Source organism: Musca autumnalis, unplaced genomic scaffold (genome assembly GCF_047663935.1).
Source record: "Musca autumnalis isolate F117 unplaced genomic scaffold, ASM4766393v1 scaffold_434, whole genome shotgun sequence".
NCBI lineage: Eukaryota > Metazoa > Arthropoda > Insecta > Diptera > Muscidae > Musca > Musca autumnalis.
Genome location: NW_027412016.1, coordinates 48704 through 72901, shown reverse-complemented (window position 1 = coordinate 72901; position 24198 = coordinate 48704). Strand labels below are relative to the sequence as shown.

The 24198-nt window shown below is 36.8% G+C and overlaps 1 protein-coding gene across 1 annotated transcript; it reads right to left on the bottom strand.

The window, feature by feature from the left end:
• Window positions 1–4533: 4533 nt before the first annotated feature.
• LOC141404539 (venom allergen-1-like) lies at window positions 4534–23748 on the bottom strand. The gene is made up of 2 exons (XM_073988000.1): window positions 22542–23748; window positions 4534–5010 (listed from the first exon to the last, which is right to left on the bottom strand). Exons 1-2 carry the CDS (start codon window positions 23528–23530, stop codon window positions 4698–4700), a joined length of 1302 nt encoding a protein of 433 aa, XP_073844101.1. The 5' UTR covers window positions 23531–23748; the 3' UTR covers window positions 4534–4697.
• Window positions 23749–24198: the final 450 nt, after the last annotated feature.

The window sequence follows — 24198 nt, the reverse complement described above, 5'->3', positions numbered from 1 at the left end:
CCTAATTACACCCTACACCACTATGTGGGGAGTTACAAACTTTCTGGCCAAAACCAACTTATAAGGTTTTGGCCAGAAAGTTTGTAACGCATCGAAATAATGGTCGTAGACCTATACATAAATATACCAAAACCAGTAAGAAAAGGATCAAAATCGGGCGGGGCCGACTATATAATACCCTACACCACTGGGAATATGTAAAATATATATGGGAGCTAAATTCAAATCAAAACAGATTTCGATATAATTTTTCACATTTGTTTGTAGACCAAATCCCGTTACATCGTCCAAATTTCATCAAAATTGGACATATATAGCGTGTTTCGTGCATCAAATACCTGAAATTGGTCGAAAATATGTATGGGAGCTATATCCAAATATGAACCGATTTCGATATGATTTGGCATAGTTATTTCTAGACTAACCACCGTCACACATCCCAAATTTCATTGAAATCGGACAAATATAGCGTGTTTCGTGCATCAAATACCTAAAATCGGCCGAGAATATATATGGGAGCTATATCCAAATTTTAAACCGATTTCTATATTATTTTTATTTTATTTTTAGACTAATTACCGTCGCACATTCCAAATTTCATTGAAATGGGACATATATAGCGTATTTCGTGCGCCAAATGCCTTAAATCGGGCGAAAATATATATTGGGGCTACATCCAAACCTGAACCGATTTCTATATAATTTGGCACACTTATTTCTAGACCGAATCCCGGCACACATTTCAAATTTTATTGAAATCGCAAATTTGTAACGCGTTTCGAGCACCAAATACCTAAAATCGGCCGAGAATATATATGGGAGCTATATCCAAATCTGAACCGATTTCTATATAATTTGGCACACTTATTTCTAGGCTTAATTTCGTCGAACATTCCAAATTTAACTGAAATCGAACATATATAGCGTGTTTCGTGCACCAAAAGCCTTAAATCGGGCGAAGATATATATGGGGGCTACATCTAAATCTGAACCAATTTTTACCAAAATAAATAGCGTTCGTCCTTTGGCCAAAAAATTATCTTCCCCAGTTTTCATGCAAATCGGACAATAAATGCGACCTGTACTTTGTTTACAAAAATACATGGACAGACGGACATGCGTAAATCGACTCAGACAGTGATTCTATGTATATCCCTAAAAGGAACTATGAGTATATCTCAAAGACATAATACCCCTTACCACAATATGGTGTAGGACATAATGAATGTCTTGACGAGCTGAGTCGATCTGGCTATGTGTGTTCGTATGTCCATCTAAACCTTGTAATCACGCTACAGGTCGCAATTTTCATCGGATAGTCACGAAATTGGGGTTAATGGGGATCCAACAGAGGAAGAAGCCTATTGATTTTGGTGATGGTCGGATAATATTCAGGGGTCGGAATGGACAAAAAACTTATTTGGGGACAATATGAAGGGGCGGACCTATACCGAAAAATTGCTGGGGCAAAGTTTTATACCCCAACTAAGACTAAGTACCAAATTTCAGTAATTTCTGTGTGAGAATGAGGCTAAAACCTTTAAAGTACCGAAAATCGGGTGGTACCGTTCTATGGGGGCTATATCAAAACGTGGATATAGCTATAGATATATAGCCCATTTGCAATATCAAACGTCCTGGGAGCAATAGAAACTTCTATATCAAATTACAAAGCTCTCTTAAAAATTGCGAGGTGTATCTTGATTTCAACAGACGGACAGACGGATATGGATCTTCGATGAATATTGCGATGTGTTACAAACAGAATGACAAATTTAATTATACCCTCCATATTATGGTGGAGGGTATAAAGAGCAAAATACACAAATATTCACTTATTTCTAATTAAACAAAAACCCAAAGAGTGGCGGCAGCACACCGTTTTTGAGCAGGGAAATTCCCATCGAAGATAGTTCACGTGATTCTGATTACAACGAAATATTTCTTTCGTGGAAAAGTTCATTGCCTCTGACATAATAACCCAAAAACTCTAAACAATTATAGGTTAACCAACACATTTACGCTTTAAGTCCACGTTTAGGGACGTGCTAAAAAAGCAGATAGTCGGTGTAATGGTGACAGTACTTTTTTTAAATTGCCTATTAGGGCGAAAATCATTTTTAATATCAATTATTTTCCCGTTGGAATCGAGCTTAATGACCGTTTATTTCTGCAAGTGCAAAAATAAAGCGGAAGATTCGAACCCACACAACACCACTATGTGGCATTCATGTTTCGCTGTTGGTAGAGTGCGACTCATCAGACATATCGGCTGTGGAGTGGCTTCTCCATCATCCAACTTTTTCCTCTTTCAAATGCATTTTTTACAACAACAATTGGTATTTGCCCATTCAGTCGTGCTTTCATGACAAACACTTAGCGCTGCTTTTGAAAGTAATGAGTTTGGCTCTGAACGCTAACAAAATGTTGAAAATTTTGCCTATTAGAGCAAAAATCATTTTTATACCCTCAGCATTAATGTTAACGAGGGTATATACACTTTCATACGGGCAACATTTGCCTCATCGAAATAATGGTTTTAGACCCCAAGTATGTTTGGACGAAATCCATTTCAGATAATTTGGAGTCGATTTAGAAATGTCCGTCCGTCTGTACGTCTGTCTGGATGGTGCGCACGATAACTCTTGAACGGATCGACCGATTTGGTCCAAAATTTGGCTTTCGTAATATTTTGTCCAAACTTAGTTTAAGTTCGGTATCTCCCCCACAAAAGTTCGGAAATGTTCGGAAAATTTGTGCGCACTATAATTCTTGAAGGGAGTAACCGATTAGGTGCATATTTTGCACATCGTGAAATTTGTACCAGACTTAGATGAGGTTCCAGTATGGACTCAATCGGTCCACTCCTTCGGGTACCTCCCACACAAAATATCGGAAAAGTTCAGTTTAGGACCTGTTCTCGAATCTGTTTGATTTTTGTTGTAGGAACTTGTATTACTGCTTCGCTTACAACGGTACATGTCTCATTAGGGGCAAGTCCATACTTCCTGAGAAAATAGCCTGAAATATGCAAAAAAACCCTACGACACTGTGTGCAGTGGTTGGAGCACAAAACAATTCTCGAACGGATCAACCGATTTGGTCCAAAATTTGGCCTTCATAATATTTTGTCCAAACAAAATTTAAGTTAGAAGATAAGCCATATCGGTCCACTCCTTCAATAACCTCCCCCACAAAAGTTCAAAAATGTTGGGAAAATTGTTCGCACGATAACTCTTGCAGGGAGTGACCGATTTGGTCCATACTTGACACATCCTAATATATCTACCAGATATAGATCAGGTTCGAATATGGACTATATTTGTCCACTCCTTCGGATACCTATCACACAAAATTACGGATAAGTTCACATCAGACCTGCTCTCGAATCACTTTGATTTTTGTTGAAGCAACTAGCATTCGCTGCTTTAATTACGACGGTAAAAGTGTTTCAGGGGCAAGTCCATACTTCTTGAGAAAACAGCCCGAAAAATGTAAAAACAACCCTATGGTACCATATGTAGTGGCTGGAGAGCAGGATAACTCTCGAACTGATCAACCGATTTGGTCCAAAATTTGGCCTTCGTCATATTTTGTCATAGTTTCAATTCGAAGATAGGCAATACTGGTCCACAACTTCCGGTACTCCCCCCGAATATTAAAAAAAATCACTTAAATGGTATGCACGATATCTCTTGAACAAATATTTTGTCCAAATTTAGTTTAACTTCTAAAATGGAAGTACTTTAGGGTACCTCGCCAAAAAAAAGTTCAACATTTGTGTCTAAGTGCAGTTTAAGGTCTGTTCGAAGATCCTTTGGAAATTATACCGATGCTGTTTGTTGTGATCCTGTTTACAGCGACATTATGTTTTCCGTGGACAAGTCCATGCTTCCTGGCATACTGTGTGAAATGTTAAACGATGACTCACTGAAATGACTAGTGGGAGCGGTATCTATCGAAAAGATATGACTCCCAAAATAAGATTCTCTTCCGTAATAGTTCATTACGGTCCTTTAAATACCTCCTCCGAAACACTTTTGAACTTTAATCCTAATCCATATTTATGTCTGCAAGTTCAAACGTCCAAAAATGCCCTAAATACATTCGATCTGATCGTAGATGCCGGTAGTACATTCGAAATTGTCAATAGATGAAAGTTTCAATTCACATAGGCTGAGGGTATATCTATGTCGGCAAAGCCGACTGATACTTTTTTAATTATTCATATTAATTTGGAATCGAGCATAATGACCGTTTATTTTTGCAAGTGAATTCGATTCGAAACCACATTCCATTCTTTTTACTTTTCAAATTGTTGTTTGTTTACCATTGCACTATTGTGGCAGCTTTAGCTTAAGTTATTCCTGGTAAACAATAAAGTCCTGTCGGGGGCACGTTTGAATTAAGTCGTACTTGCCCTTTTTGGTTTTACATTCAACAGCTTTTTAGACCATTTTTGGGTATATAGTTAACTACGTTTACCTTCAATTATTGCTTTGTTGTATCACCATTAATCTTTTAATTCTGTTCTCTTCTTTTAATTTCCGTTTTATTTTTTTATGTCACATTAAATAACTTATAATAGTTCTTAACACATACTTAACTAGCTAATCTTAAATATTTATTAATTATCACAAAATACTATATTTTTCATTATATGGTCTTGTTGTTGTTGTTGCTGCGAAATAACATCATTAATATCTTACATTATTATATGTAGCATTCTCCGCATCTTCTGCTGTGTCATTTTCCTCAACTTCATATTCATAGTTAGCTTCTTTCCAATCGCATAACGCTGGATATTCGTTGCTTATATTATACGCGCACTTAGAAGCTGCCGGTCCACTTTGATAAATTGGTTCACCATAGATATTTGTATAATCGTAGTTGCATGTCATTAAAAAATGTGTGTCCAAAGGTAGATCGGGTTCTTGATAGCGTATAGCGGCACAACCAACACGGTGCACACGATCGGCAACCATTTGGGTAAAATGACCAATTTTTTTACTAAAAAGTGAAGGAAAAGAACTTTTTGTTAGTTAATAACACAAATATATATAAACGAAAAATTTAATGATTTAAATTTGCAAAATTTTGTGGAAGATGTAACATATCTGACTTTTGTATGTACATGTAAACGTTTGCTTGTATGTATAAACATAAATATGTACATTTACATATTTCCATAGTATTATTATTATTATTATTATTATTATTATTATTATTATTTGCCCTCCTAACTTTTCACTGTTTAAAAGTTGAATACTCATTGTGAAACAATAGAAAAATTAAGTGTTACATACTGTCATGCTTCGGGGCATCTAAACAATGCAATTTAATTTGAATAGATTTGTTTGTGTAATACCTGTGGCTATTACTGATTTGACGCCTGCTACTTTTCCGGTCTGGTAGAAAGGTAAAAAACTACTTTATGCTTAAATAGAAATGTAATTAATCCAGAAACTTGTGACACAATTTCATTAATTAATTAAATCTAATTTCAACTATACCCTCTAATGAGGGTATACATTAGACATTTTGGCATATAACATTTGACATTTTGACATATAACGGCCAAACCATTGAGATTTTCGATCCAACACAAAGACAAAAATTGTAGCCAAGACAGTAATTAATAACTCTCTAACACATCGCAAAAGCATTAGAATGCTCCTTCAGGCGGTTTTGGCCTTGAGAAGGTGAAAACTTTTCGGAAAATTTCGATAAATGGCACTGTGCACAAGTTGACCAGAAAAAAAATTCAAGTGTTCTGATGCAGAATTCTATCGTGTTGGGATCCATGGATAACGAGAATGCCTTTAGTTCGTTTGGGTCACTTCGTTTTATTTTTTTATAACGGTAAAAGCACGCCACAGCCATAAATCTAAACTACTAAAGGCCTGAGTACATAAGCCGCTCGGCTTTCTTGCTTAATTCATTTCTGGTAAAAGACCAAAGACCAAGTTCGACCTAATTGAAATGTGGTTATGACATTTCTTTATTTCTTTACCAGAAATGAGTTAAGCAAGAAAGCCGAGCGGCTTATGTACTCTGGCCTTAAGACTTATAAAATTTCACAAGGGAAGAAAAGGTCAACATATGTACATAAGTTGTTTTCCCATACAAATGTCGGTAATGGAAAAATTAAAAAAATGAATCAAAAACTCAATCAGAAATGTCAAAATCAACGTATCCAAATATCGTGATAGTTTATACTCGACCAAAATTGTCTAGCAGAAAAACAAAGGAGCTAGAGATAATCATCGGAATTTTTGTTAAGATAAAAGCGCAATTATTCTAGTTTTTGGAATAAGGATAAGTTTTTTAGCACAAAATGGGAAAGAAGTAAACGTTTTGAATAGCCACAAATTAGATTCCCAGCAAAATTTTAAGGAAGGGGTTCCATGCGATGACGTGATTTCATGGCATCTTTTGCATTGGTTCAAACGAAGTCGTGAAAGTTCCGATATTTTCATTAGCATTTGAACCAATTCAAGGAAGTCGTGAAAGATCCGATCTATTCATCAGTATTTGAACCCATGCAAAGGAAGTCGTGAAAGATCTGATCTTTTCATCAGCATTTGAACCCATTCCATCGATCCAATAGAGATGAATTTTGTGTTTTTGTTTATACACAGTTTTCTAAATTAAAACTTTCGTCGTAATGATAATGTCATTGCAAAGGGTTGGTGAAAGAGACATGCCAATGCATTGGTGAAAATGATATGTCAAAGCATTTGTGTAAATTACATGCTTTGGATCCAAAAATGAATAGCATCTTTTCGGGTCCACGCTCATATAAAATTCATCGATTAACATGCTAAAAAGATGACATGCCAGATCACTTGCACCCATGATTGAATGGCATCTTTGGATCGAACATTTTGCTGGGTTTGAATATTATATTCTATTTTAGTCTATTATTCAGCATATACAGACATAAATTGGCAATTTTTGTTCTATGTGGTAAAAAGATTTTGTGTGCTCTAAATGCCGCTTTAATATTGATGACATGGTTGTAGTTTAATGCACTAAAAATACGTAATTTCATAATATCGATGTGTATTGTATACAACATAATGCAAAATTGGGAAATGTTCACTCCTCGGTGAAAAGTAATAGATTATTCGTATACCCACCCATGACGAATAATAAGCAACATGAAGACCACCCAATAATTACCCAGCAAAATGTTCGATGCCAAAGATGCCATTCAATCATGGGTGCAATGACATTATCATTACGACGAGAGTTTTAACAACGTTGGTTGTGATTTCGAGTCTCCGACAACATCGAGCCTATTGTAAATAATTAATCTTATATATTTAGACAAATAAAAATAAATAAAAACACAAAATTCATCACTATTGGATCGATGGAATGGGTTCAAATGCTGATGAAAAGATCGGATCTTTCACGACTTCCTTTGCGAGGGTTCAAATACTGATGCAAAGATCGGATCTTTCACGACTTCTTTTAAACCAAAGCAAAAGATGCCATGAAATCACGTCATCGCATGGAACCCCTTCCTTCAAATTTTGCTGCGTAGTGCACAATGACATTGCTTAGAAAAGCCACACAATAGCGTGGTAGTGGTAAAAGAAGTCAAAAACCTTGGAATTGTCTTTAACATAGCAAAACCACTCACATATTTCTCCTGCAAAAGCATTTGGAATGCTAAAAAATATAGTTTCAAATAGGTTTCTGCGTGACGTTTTTATACCCTCCACCATAGGATGGGGGTATATTAAGTTTGTCACTACGTTTTTAACTGCTCGAAATAATCATTGTAGACCCGACAAAGTATATATATTCTTGATCAGCGTGCAATTCTACATCGATATAGCCATGTCCGTCCGTCTGTCTGTCCGTCCGTCTGTCCGTCTGTGGAAATCACTCTAGCGTCCGAACGGATTGACGTAGGTTGATGAAATTTTGGGAAAATATGTTATATTTACGTAGGACTTTTGGTATTGAAAGCGGGTTATGTAGATCCACGCTTTCGTATAGCCCCCATACAAAATGACGCGTGACGCGTCGTCGTTTTAAGGAATTTTTAAGATATTTGGCCCATTTTACCACCGAATTGGTTGTAATTTGGTACTTTGGGTCTCCAGAGGCCAAAAAATATTCCTACCAAAGTTGGGTTATATAGGTGCACGTTTTGGTATAGCCCCCATATAAGGCCCCATATAAAGTACGCGTCATTTTAATATATTTTGAATGTATTAGACCCATTTGACCACAGAATTGGTTGTAATTTGGTATTTTGTGTCTTCAGAGGCCAGAAAACATTCCTACTAAAGTTGGGTTATATAGGTCCACGTTTTGGTATAGTCCCCACATAAGACCCCTTATAAAGTACGCGTCATTTTACTATATTTTGAATGTATTAGACCCATTTGACCAAAAAATCGGTTTTAACTTTGTATTTTGTGTTTCCAGAGGCTAAGAAACATTTCTACTATAAAATGTTTATATAGGTCCACGTGTTGATATAGCCCCCATAATACAATATCTCCCGATTTTCGATATTTTGAACGTTTTAGCCTCATTATCACACCGATATGGCTGAAATTTGGTATTTAGTCTTCTTTAGGCGTATAAATCATTCCCCCAGAAATTTGTAGGTATAGGTCCACTCCATCATATAGCCCCCATAGAACGGTACCTTCCTAATTTCGGTATTTTGAAGGTAGTGGCCACATTAATCCACCGAAATGGCTGAAATTTGTGGTGGAGGGTATAAAAAGTTCGGTCCGACCGAACTTAACGCTTTTCTTACTTGTTTACATTTAACAAGAATAAACGTTATTTTAGTCAACAATATTCATAAAGTCCATTCGTTCCTCACGGTGCGCTTGAACAAACTTTAAATGAAAGGAGCTAACACCTGGGAAGTCTTTGCGGGTTCGCCGGAGCGCTTTTTAAATAAATCGCGGTCAAAGTTCACATCTTTAGAGTTTTTTAGGGTTTCACGATTTTGCTGGGAAACCGCAAACCCTATCCGAATGGAACTATAATTGAAAATTCTCCACAAGATTGTTCTTTATGATATTTTCGTAGGTTTTACCATTTCACCATGTCATGACTGCAATTTCCCAACTTAAACGTTTATATCTCAAAACTGGTACAACCAAGGAAAAAATTACGAAAGCCAATCTCGTAGAGAATTTTCACAGTTATAAGATTTTCTCTAGTCCCATTTCGATAAGACTTTTTCAAGGAAATCGTGAAAACCTAACAAAAAACCTAAAAATGTGACCTGAACTTCTATATCTCAAAAATGGTAAAACTTAGGAACAAATCATAACGGACAATCCTTTAGAGAATTTCCACAGCTACAACATTTTTTTAGCCCCATTTCGTTAGGACGTGCGGTTTCCAAGCAACGTCGCGAAAACCTAAAAAACCTAAAACTGTGAACTTTGACCGCGATTTATTTAAAAATCCCTCCAGCGATTTTTTCTTGTTTTTGCGTTTTTCTTATCTATGAACATTGGTCTTTCAGAATCCGCAAAACCTTCCCAGGTGTTAGCGTTTTTTTAAAGTTAGTTACGGCGCACCGTACATGACATTGTTTTATAAGGAGGCGATACCGTCAGTGCATTGTCCCAATTTGAACTTCCATATCTTAAAAATGGTAATACCTACGAAAGGAATGTCCCCAACCAATGCTGTGATATTTGTCATTATTATTAAAATCGCAAAAATGAAAAGTTGGGTTCTATTACCGGCTATTGCGATATCTTCGTTTTTTGACCACCTACGACAACCTACGTTACATCGTTGTAAAGGCGATATTTTCTAATTTCATTAGCAGGTTTTGCTTTTGATATAGCCCATATATAAGCGGAGATATTAGCTTTGAAATAAAATGTTGACTTTTTCTCCAAATATGTTTTTTGTCAATTCCGACCCCTGAATATTATCCGACCATCCCCTGTAGGACCCCCATTAACCCCCAAAATTTCGTGACGATAAGATCAAAATTGCAACCTGTAGCGTGATTACAAAAAAAAGGGATGTATTATTGACTTTTGCGATATCTCCGTTATTTGGCCACCTACGCCAACCTACTTTGCATCATTGTAGGGATGGGATTTTCTACTTTCATAGTCAGACTTTGTTTTTGGAAGGTCCCCAAACAAAGATGTGATATTTGTAATTATTATTAAAATCGCAAAAATGAAAAGTTGGGTTCTATTAGCGGCTATTGCCATATCTTCGTTGTTTGACCACCTACGATAACCTACGTTACATCGTTGCAAAGGTTTTGATATAGCCCATATAGAAGCGGAGATATTCGCTTTGAAGTAAATGACTTTTTCTCCAAATAAGTTTTTTGTCCGTTCCGACCGCTGAATATTATCCGACCATCACCAAAATCAATAGGCTTCTTCCCCTCCGGGACCTTCATCAACACCCAAAATTTAGTGACGATCGGATTAAAATTGCGACCTGTAGCGTGATTACAAGGTTTAGATGGACAGGCGGACACACATAACCAGATCGACTCAGCTCGTCGAGACATTCATTTTGGTTTATGGGCAAAAAGTTGTTAAATTTAATTTTCCTTTTTAAAAAAAAGCAAAAAAAAATTTTGATGCTACATCAATGATTTTTGGGACATATCTAGATTAAGAAAAAAATTGTCATTCCAAATATATTTTTGTTAATAACCTTGCCCGTTGCGCGCAAAGGATATGACCGTTTTAATTTTAGTATTTAGAAAAAATCCTAAAAAAATCGTGGCTTGATATAATAAGCTGTTATATCTTATTACTGTTAACTGACTTTGTACCCTTTACGATGATGTCAAAATACTCCTAAAATGTTTTAATATACACCGGTTTATGGTTCGACGGCCATTATTTCGATGCTTTACAAACTTTTTGGCCAAAACCAACTTATAATACCCTCCCCACATAGGGGTGTAGGGTATAATAAGTAAAAATGTATCAGTGGGCTTTGCCGACAGAGATATACCTTTAGCCTGTGTGATTTTAAGTTTTCATTTTTAGACAGATTGAATACAGGCTATTCAACCAAAATACTTTTTCCTTCAAGAGATTTTCAGAATTTTCTGGTTATTATTGGGGGTATGAACTTGTCGAGGTGTTACCTGAAGCAATGGACCACATTGTCTATATTGGAAGTGGATCTTATTTTGGGAGTAATTCCTTTCAATAGATATAATTTAGACCTTTGGATAGATAATTTAGAGCCTTATGATCACTATATCAGGAAGCATGAACTTGCTCACGAAAAAACATAATGTCGCTGTTAAAAAGACCAAAAGATGTAGCTTCGGTAAAAATTTACAAAGTCTCAAACTGCACTTAAAAAAATTAAATGAATGAAAAATGAAAAGAAGGGGAAAAACGACTCGTATTTGAAAATAAAAAAAGCTTCAATTTAAAATTCACAAATGCAAATTTGCAATGTTGTACGTATAAATTGGAGCTCCAAATAACGAAAATTATGTAGCAACAACAGCTAATATGCCTGATGATGTTAACCTAACCAGTTAACGAAACTATCGTCGGTTGATGTGTAGGACTTCGCTAGATATAATTTTTTCAATAAAATCTCCTTAGGTATATGACCGATAAATTAAATTAATAAAATCTCACAAATAATAGCCTTCGCCCTGAAAAGGCAAAACTTAAAAAAAATTTGAATTTTTGTGAGGGAGGTGCCTATGGAGTTGGCAAACATGTTCCACTTTCGAACTTAAACCAAGTTTGGAAAAGTATTTCGAGATCCAATGTTCGGACCAACTTTGTTGCTCATTTCAAGAGATATCGCTCGTACCATATTAGCGAATATCATCGAACTTTTGTGGTAGAGCTGGCAAACCATCGATGGAAATATCGATATTATCGATACTTAATTTTTTACGCCAATATCGACGAATAGTTTTTTATATCGATACTATCGGCCATTTTGACATCACTAAAGAAAAGCCATAGAAGCAATAGCCAGACATTTTTACACCCTCAGCCTTTAGGCTAACGCGGGCATATACACTGCGATACAACCAAAAATGTGCCTCATCGAAATAAAGGTTTTAGACCTCAAGTATTTTTGGACGAAATTCGTTTTAGACTATTTGGAGTCGATTTAACATTTAGAGTCCGTCCGTCTGTCTGTCAGATTGTCTGGCTGGTGATCACGATGACTCTCGAATGGATCGAGCGATTCGAACCAAATTTTGCATTTCGTAATATTTTGCCCAAACTTAGTTTAAGTTCGAATATGAGCCATATCGGTCCAATTCTTCGAGTACCTACCCCACAAAAGTTCAAAATTTTTCTGTAAAATGGTGTGAACGATAACTATCGAATCGAATATCCAATAAATGCCCAAGGATGCCTTTATCTCACGGTACATAACATGGCGATCTTGCACTATCCGTTCACGCACGGCTTATTTTTTCTGGCACAACGACCGTTTTTGGACGACCCTCAAGAACTTCATTTTTTTATTTTTGCGAATGTCGGCCACGATTGAATTCATTGAACCAGTTTTTCATAGTGCTATAGGATGGTCCTTTATTGACAGACAAAGATTTAATTTGATAGATGCACTCTTGCCGCAAGTATCCACGTCGAAAGTTGTGAAAAATTATTGAACGAAAATGTTCACAAGTAAATTCCATTTTTTTTTTGCGAAGTGATTTTTTCAAGTCAATGTAAACAACACAACACATGGTCGTATGTCAAACTGTCCTGAGTACGCTCAGACTAAAAATTGTCACACTTTCCAAAAAAATGTCAAATGACGACTGGCGATACTGCGTGTTGCTTAGGCCTGCAAACTTTTCTAATTCGCCTCGTATTTCACTGACATGCGAAATGTAAACAAAACACATTTGTCGGCAATTTTGGATTCTAAATAAATGGCAGTAGGAAATCTACGATAGTATCGATTTTATCGATATTTTGAAACGGAAATATCGAAAAAATCGAATGGGGCCGATATCGATAGTTTGCCAGCTCTATTTTGTGGGGGAGGTACCGGAAGGAGTGGATCGATAAGCACCATATTCCGATTTCATCTAGTATTCGAAGAAATATTACGATATGTAAAGCTTGGACCAGCCACTACCCATGGTGGCCGCAGGGGGGTTTTTACAGCTTTCCGGTCATTTTCTCAGGAAGTATGAACTTGCCCCTAGAGTTTGGGAATTCCCGACTTTTTTTCATTCCCGGGAAATCGGGAATTGGCGGGACTATGGTAAATCGAATTCGTGGGGCGTAGACGTGACAGAGAATAAGCAAACATGAAATACCTACTCCCTTTATGTGTAGTTGTGTCATTAGTTATCTCTTTGGAACAATATCAAGGGTAAAAAGCAATAGGGTCAAAAAGCAATAGCAAACATCTACAACGACGTTGAGCCAAAATCTTGAAAGAACCAATAAATCATATATGACATATGGCAGCTGTTCAAGAATATCTATATGTATGCCGTCAAAATCCAGACTAATTAGCGGAGGTTATATAAAATATCTTTTTCCAACTACCATCCAAGCAAAGCATCCTTGATTTAAAAGAGTGTTTTTTTAAGTCAACGATATCGTACGTTCTTCTTATGGTTCGAAATGCGTGTTGATCATATAACAAATCCGTTTATAACGAATTTTTACACCGCTGATCTTTTGAGTACACGGCTTCACAATGGCAACACGGTGGCACCAATGATATAGAGTCGTTCTTATATGAACATACATACCATTGTTATTACCGGTTTCCAATCCTAATATTCTCTATTTGCCACTTACACTTTATACAGTGTTTTATATTGCAAACAATAATTTTGGAGAAAACAACAATTCGAATAGATCACAGCTTTTATATCTTAGCAAATTAATATCCTTCAAGAATTAATATCCTTTCGAGAGCGATCATGCGCTGCAGCCAGACAGACGGACATAGATAAATTAACTCCAATTTGTCATAAACGGATTTCGATGTGTCACATTTTGGTTGTATTGAAGTGTGTATATCCTTTTTAGTCTAAAGGCTGAGTGTATGATAAGCCTTGAATCGTTTTGCATTTTATTGCAACAGGCTATTATGATACAGATCCTGAGATAATAGCCCAAAAATTAAAAAAAAAACCTCACGACACCAACTAAAATGACATATGACCACGATAATTTATGACATAAGGGCTGCCAGATAGGCTCGTTCACCTAGGGCATGAAGATCTCTCGTATATTGCGGTTCCACACCACATGTATCCTAATTCTGATGTTATCGTAAATAGAAGTGGCTTTGTGGTAGATAGTGGATGAATTGTCATTTCAAACGCGATGGGGAGGTTTAGTAAGCATAAAGATTCTGATAGCGATGCCGGCGGGGGACACCCTTGTCGGTAAGGTTGAAGGTGAACGCTGAAGCTAAGAAATGCTGTGCCTTTTAAGGTAGATCCAAGATGGCAGACCCATCAAAAAGGCTAAGAGTCTTGGGTTGACAACCTACAGCTCCTAAAACAAATTGTCACTAAAATCAATTTGGCACTATGCGCCCACGAATTGGCATAAAAGCAATAAATGATAATAAAATAATAAGTTTTAAGTCTTAAGTATATTTGGCGATTTATATATATCGTTTCGCTTCTCAACCTATCCCAACCTAGTGGTCGGAATCAGGAAACAATCGATCTACATGTTCATTGGGGGAAACTATTTACTCTCACATCACAGGACCCGACGCATATGTGGTACAATCATTCGCATACATTGCGATATGTACGTCGTCTGGAAGCTGTGGAATTTCAGAAAAGTAGAGGTTAAACAGTTTGGTATATTTCACCCCGACTTTGGGAACTCCCTTTTCCCTTTAAGTGTATTCGTCTTTTTATTTCTGAACTACACAAACCACTGGCTGTCACACATATCCAACGCTTCAAACACGGAACAGAGGAAAGTCTTCTCTATGTCCTCGAATTGCTTGGTATGGCTGACTATATCGAAGGCCCTCAATAGGTCGAGAGTAAACATTACTGTTCGGTAACACGGCCTGTTCTGGTTTAGTCCTTGGCTGATATGTTTGTGTATTGCGTGTAATGCTGTTGTGGTATTGCTGATGTTGGGAAAACGGAGAAACAGCCTCTCATCATGTGGAGGAGTAGTGTCACTAGAATACCTATTGAGATTCGGCGTAGTCCCAACGCCTTGCATGATTTGGCGTTGTGGATTATATTTGCAACATCGATCATTGTAAATTGTGGTGGTACCTCTTCGGATGAGAGGGCTCTTATACGGCGTAGCACACTCCTCTTCGCCCTATCACTCTCGGTGTGCTTTTTAAAATGTTAAATCAATGAAAGTATGTCGTATTCCATGTATGGGCCAACAGATTCAAGCTGAAGTTAAATAGGCCTGTATTGGACCGACTGGTGTATAATGAAGGCAAATCCTCTTCCTCCGCTTCTTGTGCGATCCTTCCACAAAACGTTGTAACCATTGCAACGACCATGACGTTTCTCCGACTTATAAAGTTTACAATTTATCTGCATTTTTTGCGGAGACACTTGCAATTGAATTGCACGAACGATGCATTTTCGGGGCACTGAACAACAACATGTGGCATTAGATACTCCGTTTGTTGTTGTCAGGGAAGCTGTGAGGGTGCATCGTATTCCGAAGACGACGAAGCTGGAGCAGCTTCGGAAGTGCGTCCATAACATACATCTATTATATTTCACCAATGTTGACATATGGTGGATGCAGATCAATGACAGAGGAAAGTAGGCATTGGGAGATATATTTCTAACAAGTGTCCTCAATCTATCGTTAGCCACCCATATTGTACCAGAAGCCTGGAATGTTGGCGAGGTGGTTCCCCTACTGAAGCCAGTCGTACAGGTTGATCTCCCTCTTGTCAGTATTAAGGAAAATTCCTTAAGGCGCTTATCCTCCTCTTGATGAGAAGTAGTTTTCCAGTTGCCTAAAATCAGCATGGGTTTCCAAAAATTACCAGCACCACAGCAGCATTAGAAGCCATATAGACACAAATCAATCTAGGGCTGAACTACAACAGGTAGTCGACTTAACAGTTATGGTGGCTCTTGACTTATTGAAGATCTTCGATTCAGTCAACCATGCCAAACTGTTCGAGGATCTAGTGAAGACTTCCCTTCAGCCGTGTTTGAAACATTGTATAATCAATAATATGTGTGGGCGTCAGTCGATTGTGGAATTTAGAAAAAAATCAGCCCGTAGAGTGGAAGATGGAGTTCCCCAAAACGGGGTTATGTCTCCGGAACTGTTTAACCTATATCTTTGTGAAACATTACATCTGCTAAAGTATGCGGATGATTGTACGATCCTGGCGTGGGGTTCTATCGTTTATGTCATATGTGGTAGGTTAAGTATCTACATATCTGACTTAGTGCAGTTCTACCATCTGAGGAATGTGAAAATGTTCCACTCTAAATGCACTCTGCCACACTTTCCACCACATGGATGACTGAAATGCATTGGCCATTCCTTTTGGCGACTACAAATTACCTAAAAAATAAGGTGTAACGTTCGATAGCATATCAAAGTCATCCGCTGAAGCCACAGCTATTTGCGACAAGATCGGAAGTAGGAACATGATTCTCAAGTCACTGACCGGCAACACTACAACTTGCAGTGCAGACAAAGAAACATTGTTGACCTCTTACAAAGCAATAGGCATGTCTATGGTAAGCTATATGGCACCAGCGAAGTATGCAAATATTAGCGCTACGCAGTGGAAAATATAAAAACCTGTCATGAGGACTGCAACAGGGTGCCTCCTCATAACACCAGTGGACCATTTTCATGAGGAGACTAATATTTTATCGATACATAAACACAACAAGATGTTGTCGATGCAGTGCCTGCTTGGTTGTTACCACTGTGAGCATTAGGATTATGATTTTTTGACATTTTTCCTCAAAGATGATTTCCTGTTGAAGAATAGAGTGAATGAACTTTTGCCTATTAATGACTATAATAACATTTATTCTATTTAAGTATTAAAAAAGGTCACGCACAAACCATGTTGAATTTTTTATACTAACGAGGGTATATACACTTTAATAAGGGCAAAATGCGCCTCATAAAAATAATGGATTTAGACCCCAAGTATGTTTGGACGAAATTGGTTTCAGACAATTTGGAGTTGATTTAGCCATGTCCGCCCGTCTGTCTGGCTGGAGCGCACGATAACTCTCGAACGGATCAACCGATTCGGTCGCTTTCGCAACCGCCTTGCACACTTTTCAACGGTTGCAAAATACCCCTCAGTAATGTTGGCGACATTTCCTGAGTATTTCAGCCATGTAAAACTTCTCTACAAAAGTGGTGTCTTAGACACGCTGTTCGGACTCGGCGATAAACTGTAGGTCCCATATCATTGAGCTAATATGAATCGGGGTGCACTCATTGATATGAGAGAAGTCTCCCTTGTCCCTTATGGGATGTTTGTGGAACATTTATATCTATACTTATAAAAGAGTTCAGTAATGATGACTCACTGACTGACTGATAATCAACGCCCAGACTAAACGGCTAAAGCTAGAATTTTGAAATTTTGGGTGAGGGTCACTCTTGGTCCGAAGGTGTCAGATAAGGCCGGATTTTTGGAAATTCGAACTAGAACTGTACTAAAAGTACTAGAAGGTACTAAATATGGTACCCTTTGTATTAGGCAAACGCGAATAGCTAGAATTCTGAAATTTGGAATGAGGTTCACTGATGGAGAGTTAGAAAGGTGTACGAAATGGTTTTTGGAAATTCGAACTATAAGTGTACGAAAAGTACTAAAAGTTACTAAATTTAGTACTATTTGGTATTACGTGAACGGATAGAGCTAAAATCTTGAAATTTGGAATGAAAATCAAGGTTTAGAAGATGAGTTGATATAAGGAGGTGGTTTTGAAAATGTGTACTCATGTGTACGAATAGTACTAAATGGTACTAAATTTGTTACAATTTGAATTTGGGCGAACCGATAAAGTTGGAATTCTGAAATTTGGAATTACTATTACTGTTGGAGTGTGGGATTGGGATACTTTTGGAAATTCGTACTTATGACAACGAAAAGTACTAAATGATACCAAATTTGGTACAATTTAGATTTGGGTGATCAGATACATTTGGAATCCTGAAATTTGAAATTAAGATTACTTTTGGAGTGTTGGATAGATGTAGGTTTGGAAATTCGGACCTATTGGAACAAAAAGTACTAAATGGTACTAAATTTGGTACAATTTGAATTACGGTGATCTGATGCAGCTGTAATTTTGAAATTTGGAATTAAGATTACTGTTGGCGTGTATGATTGAGGTATTTGTGGATATTCGTACTCTTGGGTACGAATAGTACTAAATAGTACCAAATTTGGTACAATTTGGATTTGGGTGAACGGATATAGCTGAAATTCCGAGATTTGGAATAAGGAGTACTATTGGAGTGTAGGATTGATAAAGTTTTGGAAATTTGTAGTTATGGGTAGGAAAAGTACTAAATAGTACTAAATTTGGTACAATTTGGATTTCAATGATAGGATACATTTGGAATCGTGAAATTCGGAATTAAAATTGATGTTGGAGTGTTGATAGAGGTAGGTTTAGAAATTCGTACTATGGATACGAATAGTACTAAATGGTACCAAATTTAGATTTGAGTTATCGGATATATCTGGAATTCTGAAATTCGGAATTAAGCTTATTGTTTGAACATAACACTGAGGTAGTTTTGAAAATGGGTACGAAAAGTACTAAATGGTACTCAATTTGGTACATTTTGGAGTTCGGTGATCTGATGTAGCTGCTATCCTCAAGTTTGGAATTAAAATAACTGTTGAATTGTAGGATTGATAAAATTTTGGAAATTTTTAGGTGTGGGTAGGAAAAGTACTAAATAGTACTAAAGTTGGTACAATTTGGATTTGAGCGAACGGATAGAGTTGGAATCAAGAAATTTGGAATTAAGATTACTGTTGGAGTGTAGGATTCAGATATGGAAGTAGTTTTTGAAATTCGTACTTATGAGTACGAAAAGTACTAAATTTGGTACAATTTGGATTTGAGCGAACGGCTAGAGCTGGAATCTTGATGTTTGGAATTAAGATTACTGTTGGGGTGTAGGAGGAAGTTTTGGAAATTCGTACTTATATGTACGAAAACTACTAAACGGTACTAAATTTGGTACAACTTGGATTTGAGCGAACGGGTAGAGCTGGAATCAAGAAATTTGGAATTAATATTACTGTTGGAGTGTAGGATTGAGATATGGAAATTCGTACTTATGAGTACGAAATTTACTAAATTTGGTTCAACTTGGATTTGAGCGAACGGCTAGAGCTGGAATCTTGAAGTTTGGAATTAAGATTACTGTTGGGGTGTATGATTGAGGAAGTTTTGGAAATTCGTACTTATATGTACGAAAAGTACTAAACGGTACTAAATTTGGTACAACTTGGATTTGAGCGAACGGTTAGAGCTGGAATCTTGAATTTTGGAGTTAATATTACTGTTGGGGTTAGTTTTGGAAATGCGTACTTAGTTTTGGAAATGCGTACTTATGCTTACAAAAAGTACTACATTTAGTACAATTAGGATTTGGGTGAAATTATAGCGCTCGAATCCTAAAATGTCGAATTAGGTACACTTAGGGGTACGAAATGGTTCCATGTATGGTACAATTTTGTATTGGATGAACGGATAGATCTGGATTCGTGAGATTTGGAATTAAGATTACTGTTATCATTTGCTTATAACGTCCGATTTAAGAAATATGTGCCGTAAATATACAAAAAGTTGTAATTGGCACAGGATTTGGTACAATTTGTTATTGTGTAAAGGGAATTTTGAAATAATAGGAGGAGGTTCGTAGTTATGTATTTACATGTAAAATACTAAATAGTTCTATAATTTGTTTGGGGGAACAGATAGAGCTGGAAATGAGGATGGCGGTTGTTGAGTTAGGTCGTATTTGCGCTGAGAACCTCAATTAAAATATGTTAAAAAATGTGGATTGCTCTTGATGTGACGAAAATCGAACTAAAGTGGCACGTATTAGTACACAAAATGTTTCCACCATTCTATATTATATATTGTTTATTTGTTTTGTATATTTAACGCATACGAAGTAGCGGGCACTTTGCTAGTATATATATATATATATATATATATATATATATATATATATATATATATATATATATATATTATATATATATATATATGTTTTGTCCAAACTTACCTCCCCCACCAAAGTTCGAAAATGTTCGGAAAGTTTGTGAGCAGGATAATTCTTGAAGGAAGTAACCGATTTGGTCCATACTTTGCACATCATAATATTTCTACAAGACATAGATGAAGTTCGAATACGGACTCAATCGGTCCACTCCCACACAAAATTTCGGAAAAGTTCAGTTTAGGACCTGCTCTCGAATCGCTTTGATTTTTATTGTAACAACTTGTATTCACTGCCCACCATACGACGGTACACATTTCATCAGGGGCAAGTCCAAACTTCCTGAGAAAATCGCAAGAAAAGTGTAAAAAAACCCCATGACACCCTGTGCAGTGGTTGGAGCGCAAGAATGGATCTGCCGATTTGTTCCAAAATTTGGCCTTCGTAATATTTTGTTCAAACTTCGTTTAAGTTCGAAGATAAGCCATATCATTCCGGTACTTCCCCCCACAAAAGCTCAAAAATGTTCGGAAAATTGTGCGCACTTTACACATCCTATTATATCTACCAGATATAGATCAGGTTCGAATATGGACTATATTTGTGCACTCTTTTGGGTACCTCTCGCACAAAATTTCGGATAAGTTCACTTTAAGACCTGCTCTCGAATCACTTTGGTTTTTGTTGAAAGAACTTGCATTCGCCGAATCAATTACGACGGTAAAAGTTTTTTTAGGGGCAAGTCCGTACTTCTTTAGAAATCAGCCAGAAAAATGTAAAACACCCCTATGGCACCATATGAAGTGACTGGAGGGCACGATAACTCTCTAACTGATCCACCACTTTGTCCAAATTTAGTTTTACGCTTAAAATGTCCCATATCAATCCTCTCCTTATGATACCTGCCCCACAACAGGTCAACATTTGTGTCTAAATCCAGTGTAGGGTCTGTTTGAAAAAACTTTGGAAATGTATACCGATGTTGTTAGTTGTGGTCCTGTTTACTGCGATATTATGTTTTCTGTGGACAAGTCCATGCTACCTGGCATAATGGTCCAAAAGTTATACGATGACCCACTGTAGTCACTTCAGTGATATCGATCGAAAAGATATGACCCCCAAAATAAGATTCACTTCCATAATGGGATATGTCGGTCCATTCATTCAGTACCTCCTCCGCAACACTTTTGAACTTTAATCCTAATCCACACTTTTTTGTCGGCAAGTTCAAATGTCCAAAAAGGTCCACAAAATTCTGAAAAGACCCTAAACACATTCGATCTGTCCGTAGATGAATTTCTACAACTTCCAGCACCTCCCCCAAAAATTAAAAAAAAATGGTACATGCTATATCAGTTGAACTAATCAACCGATTTGGTCAAAATTTGGATCTTCTAATATTTTGTCCAAATGCAGTTTAACTTCGAAAATGGTTCATATCGGTCTTCTGCTTAGGTTACCTCCCCCACAAAAGTTCAATGTCTTTGTTAAGGTGGTGTTTAAGATCGGCTCGATAATCCTTTGGAAAATTATACCGTTGCTTCTCTTTGTGCTCCAGTTTACAGCGATATTATGGTTTTCGTGGGCAAGTCATTGCTTCCTGACATAGTGGTCCAAAGGATTGGAAAGTTCAAATGTCCAAAAAGGGCCACAACATTTTGAAAACCCCCTAAATACATAATTTTTGGGGAAAAGGATTTTGGTTTTGTTGCCAGTATTCGATCTGTCCGTAAATGAAAGTTTCCATTCACATAGACTGAGGGTATATCTCTGATATCTTATACCGACTGATACTGTTTTACTTGTTTTTTTGGAAATATATGCGAACATATTTGCGTTGCTACAACAACAACAACATATCATACGATATTTTACAACTTTAAACGACACCGTTTCGGATCAACCCTATTTTCTATTCATTTATATTTTTCATTCATAGAATTGGGTTATATTTTTGCCATAAAAGAAAGTATTTGAATATAAATTTAAATAAATCGACAGTTGATTTATTTGCTATAAAAATCACTTTTGATTCACTTAACATTAGAATTTGCTGATAATATGCAAAGTGTTAAATTTAATGTGTATAAATTATACAAAACTAAGGTGTGAAAATGTTTCAAAAGAACAGCACTAAAATTCGGAAACTCAAAGAACTTGAACTTTATTCTAATTTGAATAAGAATATAAATTGTTAGGCTTTGAGTTTCTGGGTATTGAAAACTTTTTCTTTTTTGTTTTCATTTTCACTATTTCTTTTGATTTTAAAAGGGAGAACAAACTTCACATTGCAGAATGTGTGACCTCATTTCAGTGTAGGCTAATATCATTTTACTTTTTTCACCCACTTACCCCTTTGGGTGCAAATGATACGCATCAATGAATGATTGATCGGCATCGATGTGTTCCTTAAACCAATTGACAATAAAGTTTTTCATGCGACGTGAATGCGACTTGATTTCACGTCTTATCCAATAGTAACCAATATTCTGACCACTGTAGGGAAAGCGGGGCGTATTGCGGCACAGGTCGTGACTAAAGCTGCAACGTTGCACGTGTAACGTGGCCAAATGCTCCAGTTCGGTGTCCCATTTAATTTGTGGCATGTGCGAGGCTGGTTTGTAACCGGCCACTTGACCCGATGCTATGCGGGAACGTGCCAAATTATGCAAAGCCAAAATGAGATTACGACGTCGCTCGCTCATGTGCAGCAGGTGTGGTTGGGAACCGCAGTTTGTAGCAAAGTGCCCTGTATTGTGGCAGGCAACGTGTGGCAACACTTGTGTGTGGCTGCCGTTGTATAACTCACACAGTGAGGGTTGGCAATATGGATCGGCAGAGGTCACAGTAACATTGGGTGATGATGATGAAGAAGTTGAACTTGTTGGCGATTCAGTTTGGGTGATGGTGGCGGAGGTAGAGGTAGAGGAGGTAGTATTTAAAGTAAGACTATCTTCTTGGGTAGCAGAATTTGGTTGTGTGGTTGTGGCAATGGTTACTGTCTTCATTGTCGTCTCCTTGCCTGTTAATAGAACAGGAGCATCAGTTATTAGCTCAATTTTATTACTAGTCTCCGTTGTTGCTGCTGCTGCTGTTGTTGTAGTGGTTTCTTGTGTTACATTAAGTACTGTTGCTATTGTTGTAGTCATTATTGCTGAGGGAATTTCAGTTATTGGTGAATTTTCATTTTCGTTTTCCCTTCGTCTTTCTTCAATTTCCGTTTGTAATTTATTGGTAAAATTTGAACTTCCCGTTGTTGTGACTACATCCTGTGCTGCCGTAGAACTTTTTATTAACGACAATATAATCACAGTTATTATGAATTTGAATTTCCACATCATTTATTTAATTTTTTTTAAACACTTTTGTTTAACTAATAACTTCTTTGTTTAGTTTAATTTGAATTTTTTTGTTTATTTTTCGTTAATATTTTTTTTCAAAATTTTTTGCTTGAAGCTGTTGTTTGTGTGTGTTTTTACAATACAAACAACCCGTTCGAACACACTGAAATCCGAACAACGTTCTAAGATGATGGACGGATGGATACAAACTGTTTTGCATTCATGCACTGCTTTGGCTATTTCTAATCAAAAAATCGAAACAGAGTCTCTGAAAAAATTTCTCTAGTTTTTGTTATGCTAATCATGATATTCGATAATGATGCTGGGCGTCGGGATGGGTTGTAGTAGATTGATTCTTGATGTTTAAATGTTGAGAAACATTGTTGCCATCCGATATTTTGTTTACAAACAAATAGAATTGCAATTTGTATGGCTTCTAAAGCAACTTGTTTATGGCGAAAGAGTGATCGTTTGCGATAACTTGGTAAAGGGTTCACTAAGAGCCAAAATATAAAATATTATAAAGAAAATATAAACTTATCCTGATTTTTCTATGGAATATATTGACTTTAAAGAAGATTAACCATAAATGGTAGGGTATGAAAGATGCCAGGTATGGTCCTGGCTGGCTTTAACATAACGAAGCCCAGGACTGATAGGTCCTTCCT

Bases quoted from the DNA above. Each gene is read 5' to 3' on its own strand.
- LOC141404539 (XM_073988000.1), bottom strand. From the start codon at position 23,530: ATGATGTGGAAATTCAAATTCATAATAACTGTGATTATATTGTCGTTA. The intron at 5,011-22,541 runs GTAAGTGGGTGA...TTCACTTTTTAG, and splicing joins TATCATTTGCACCCAAAGGG to TAAAAAAATTGGTCATTTTA.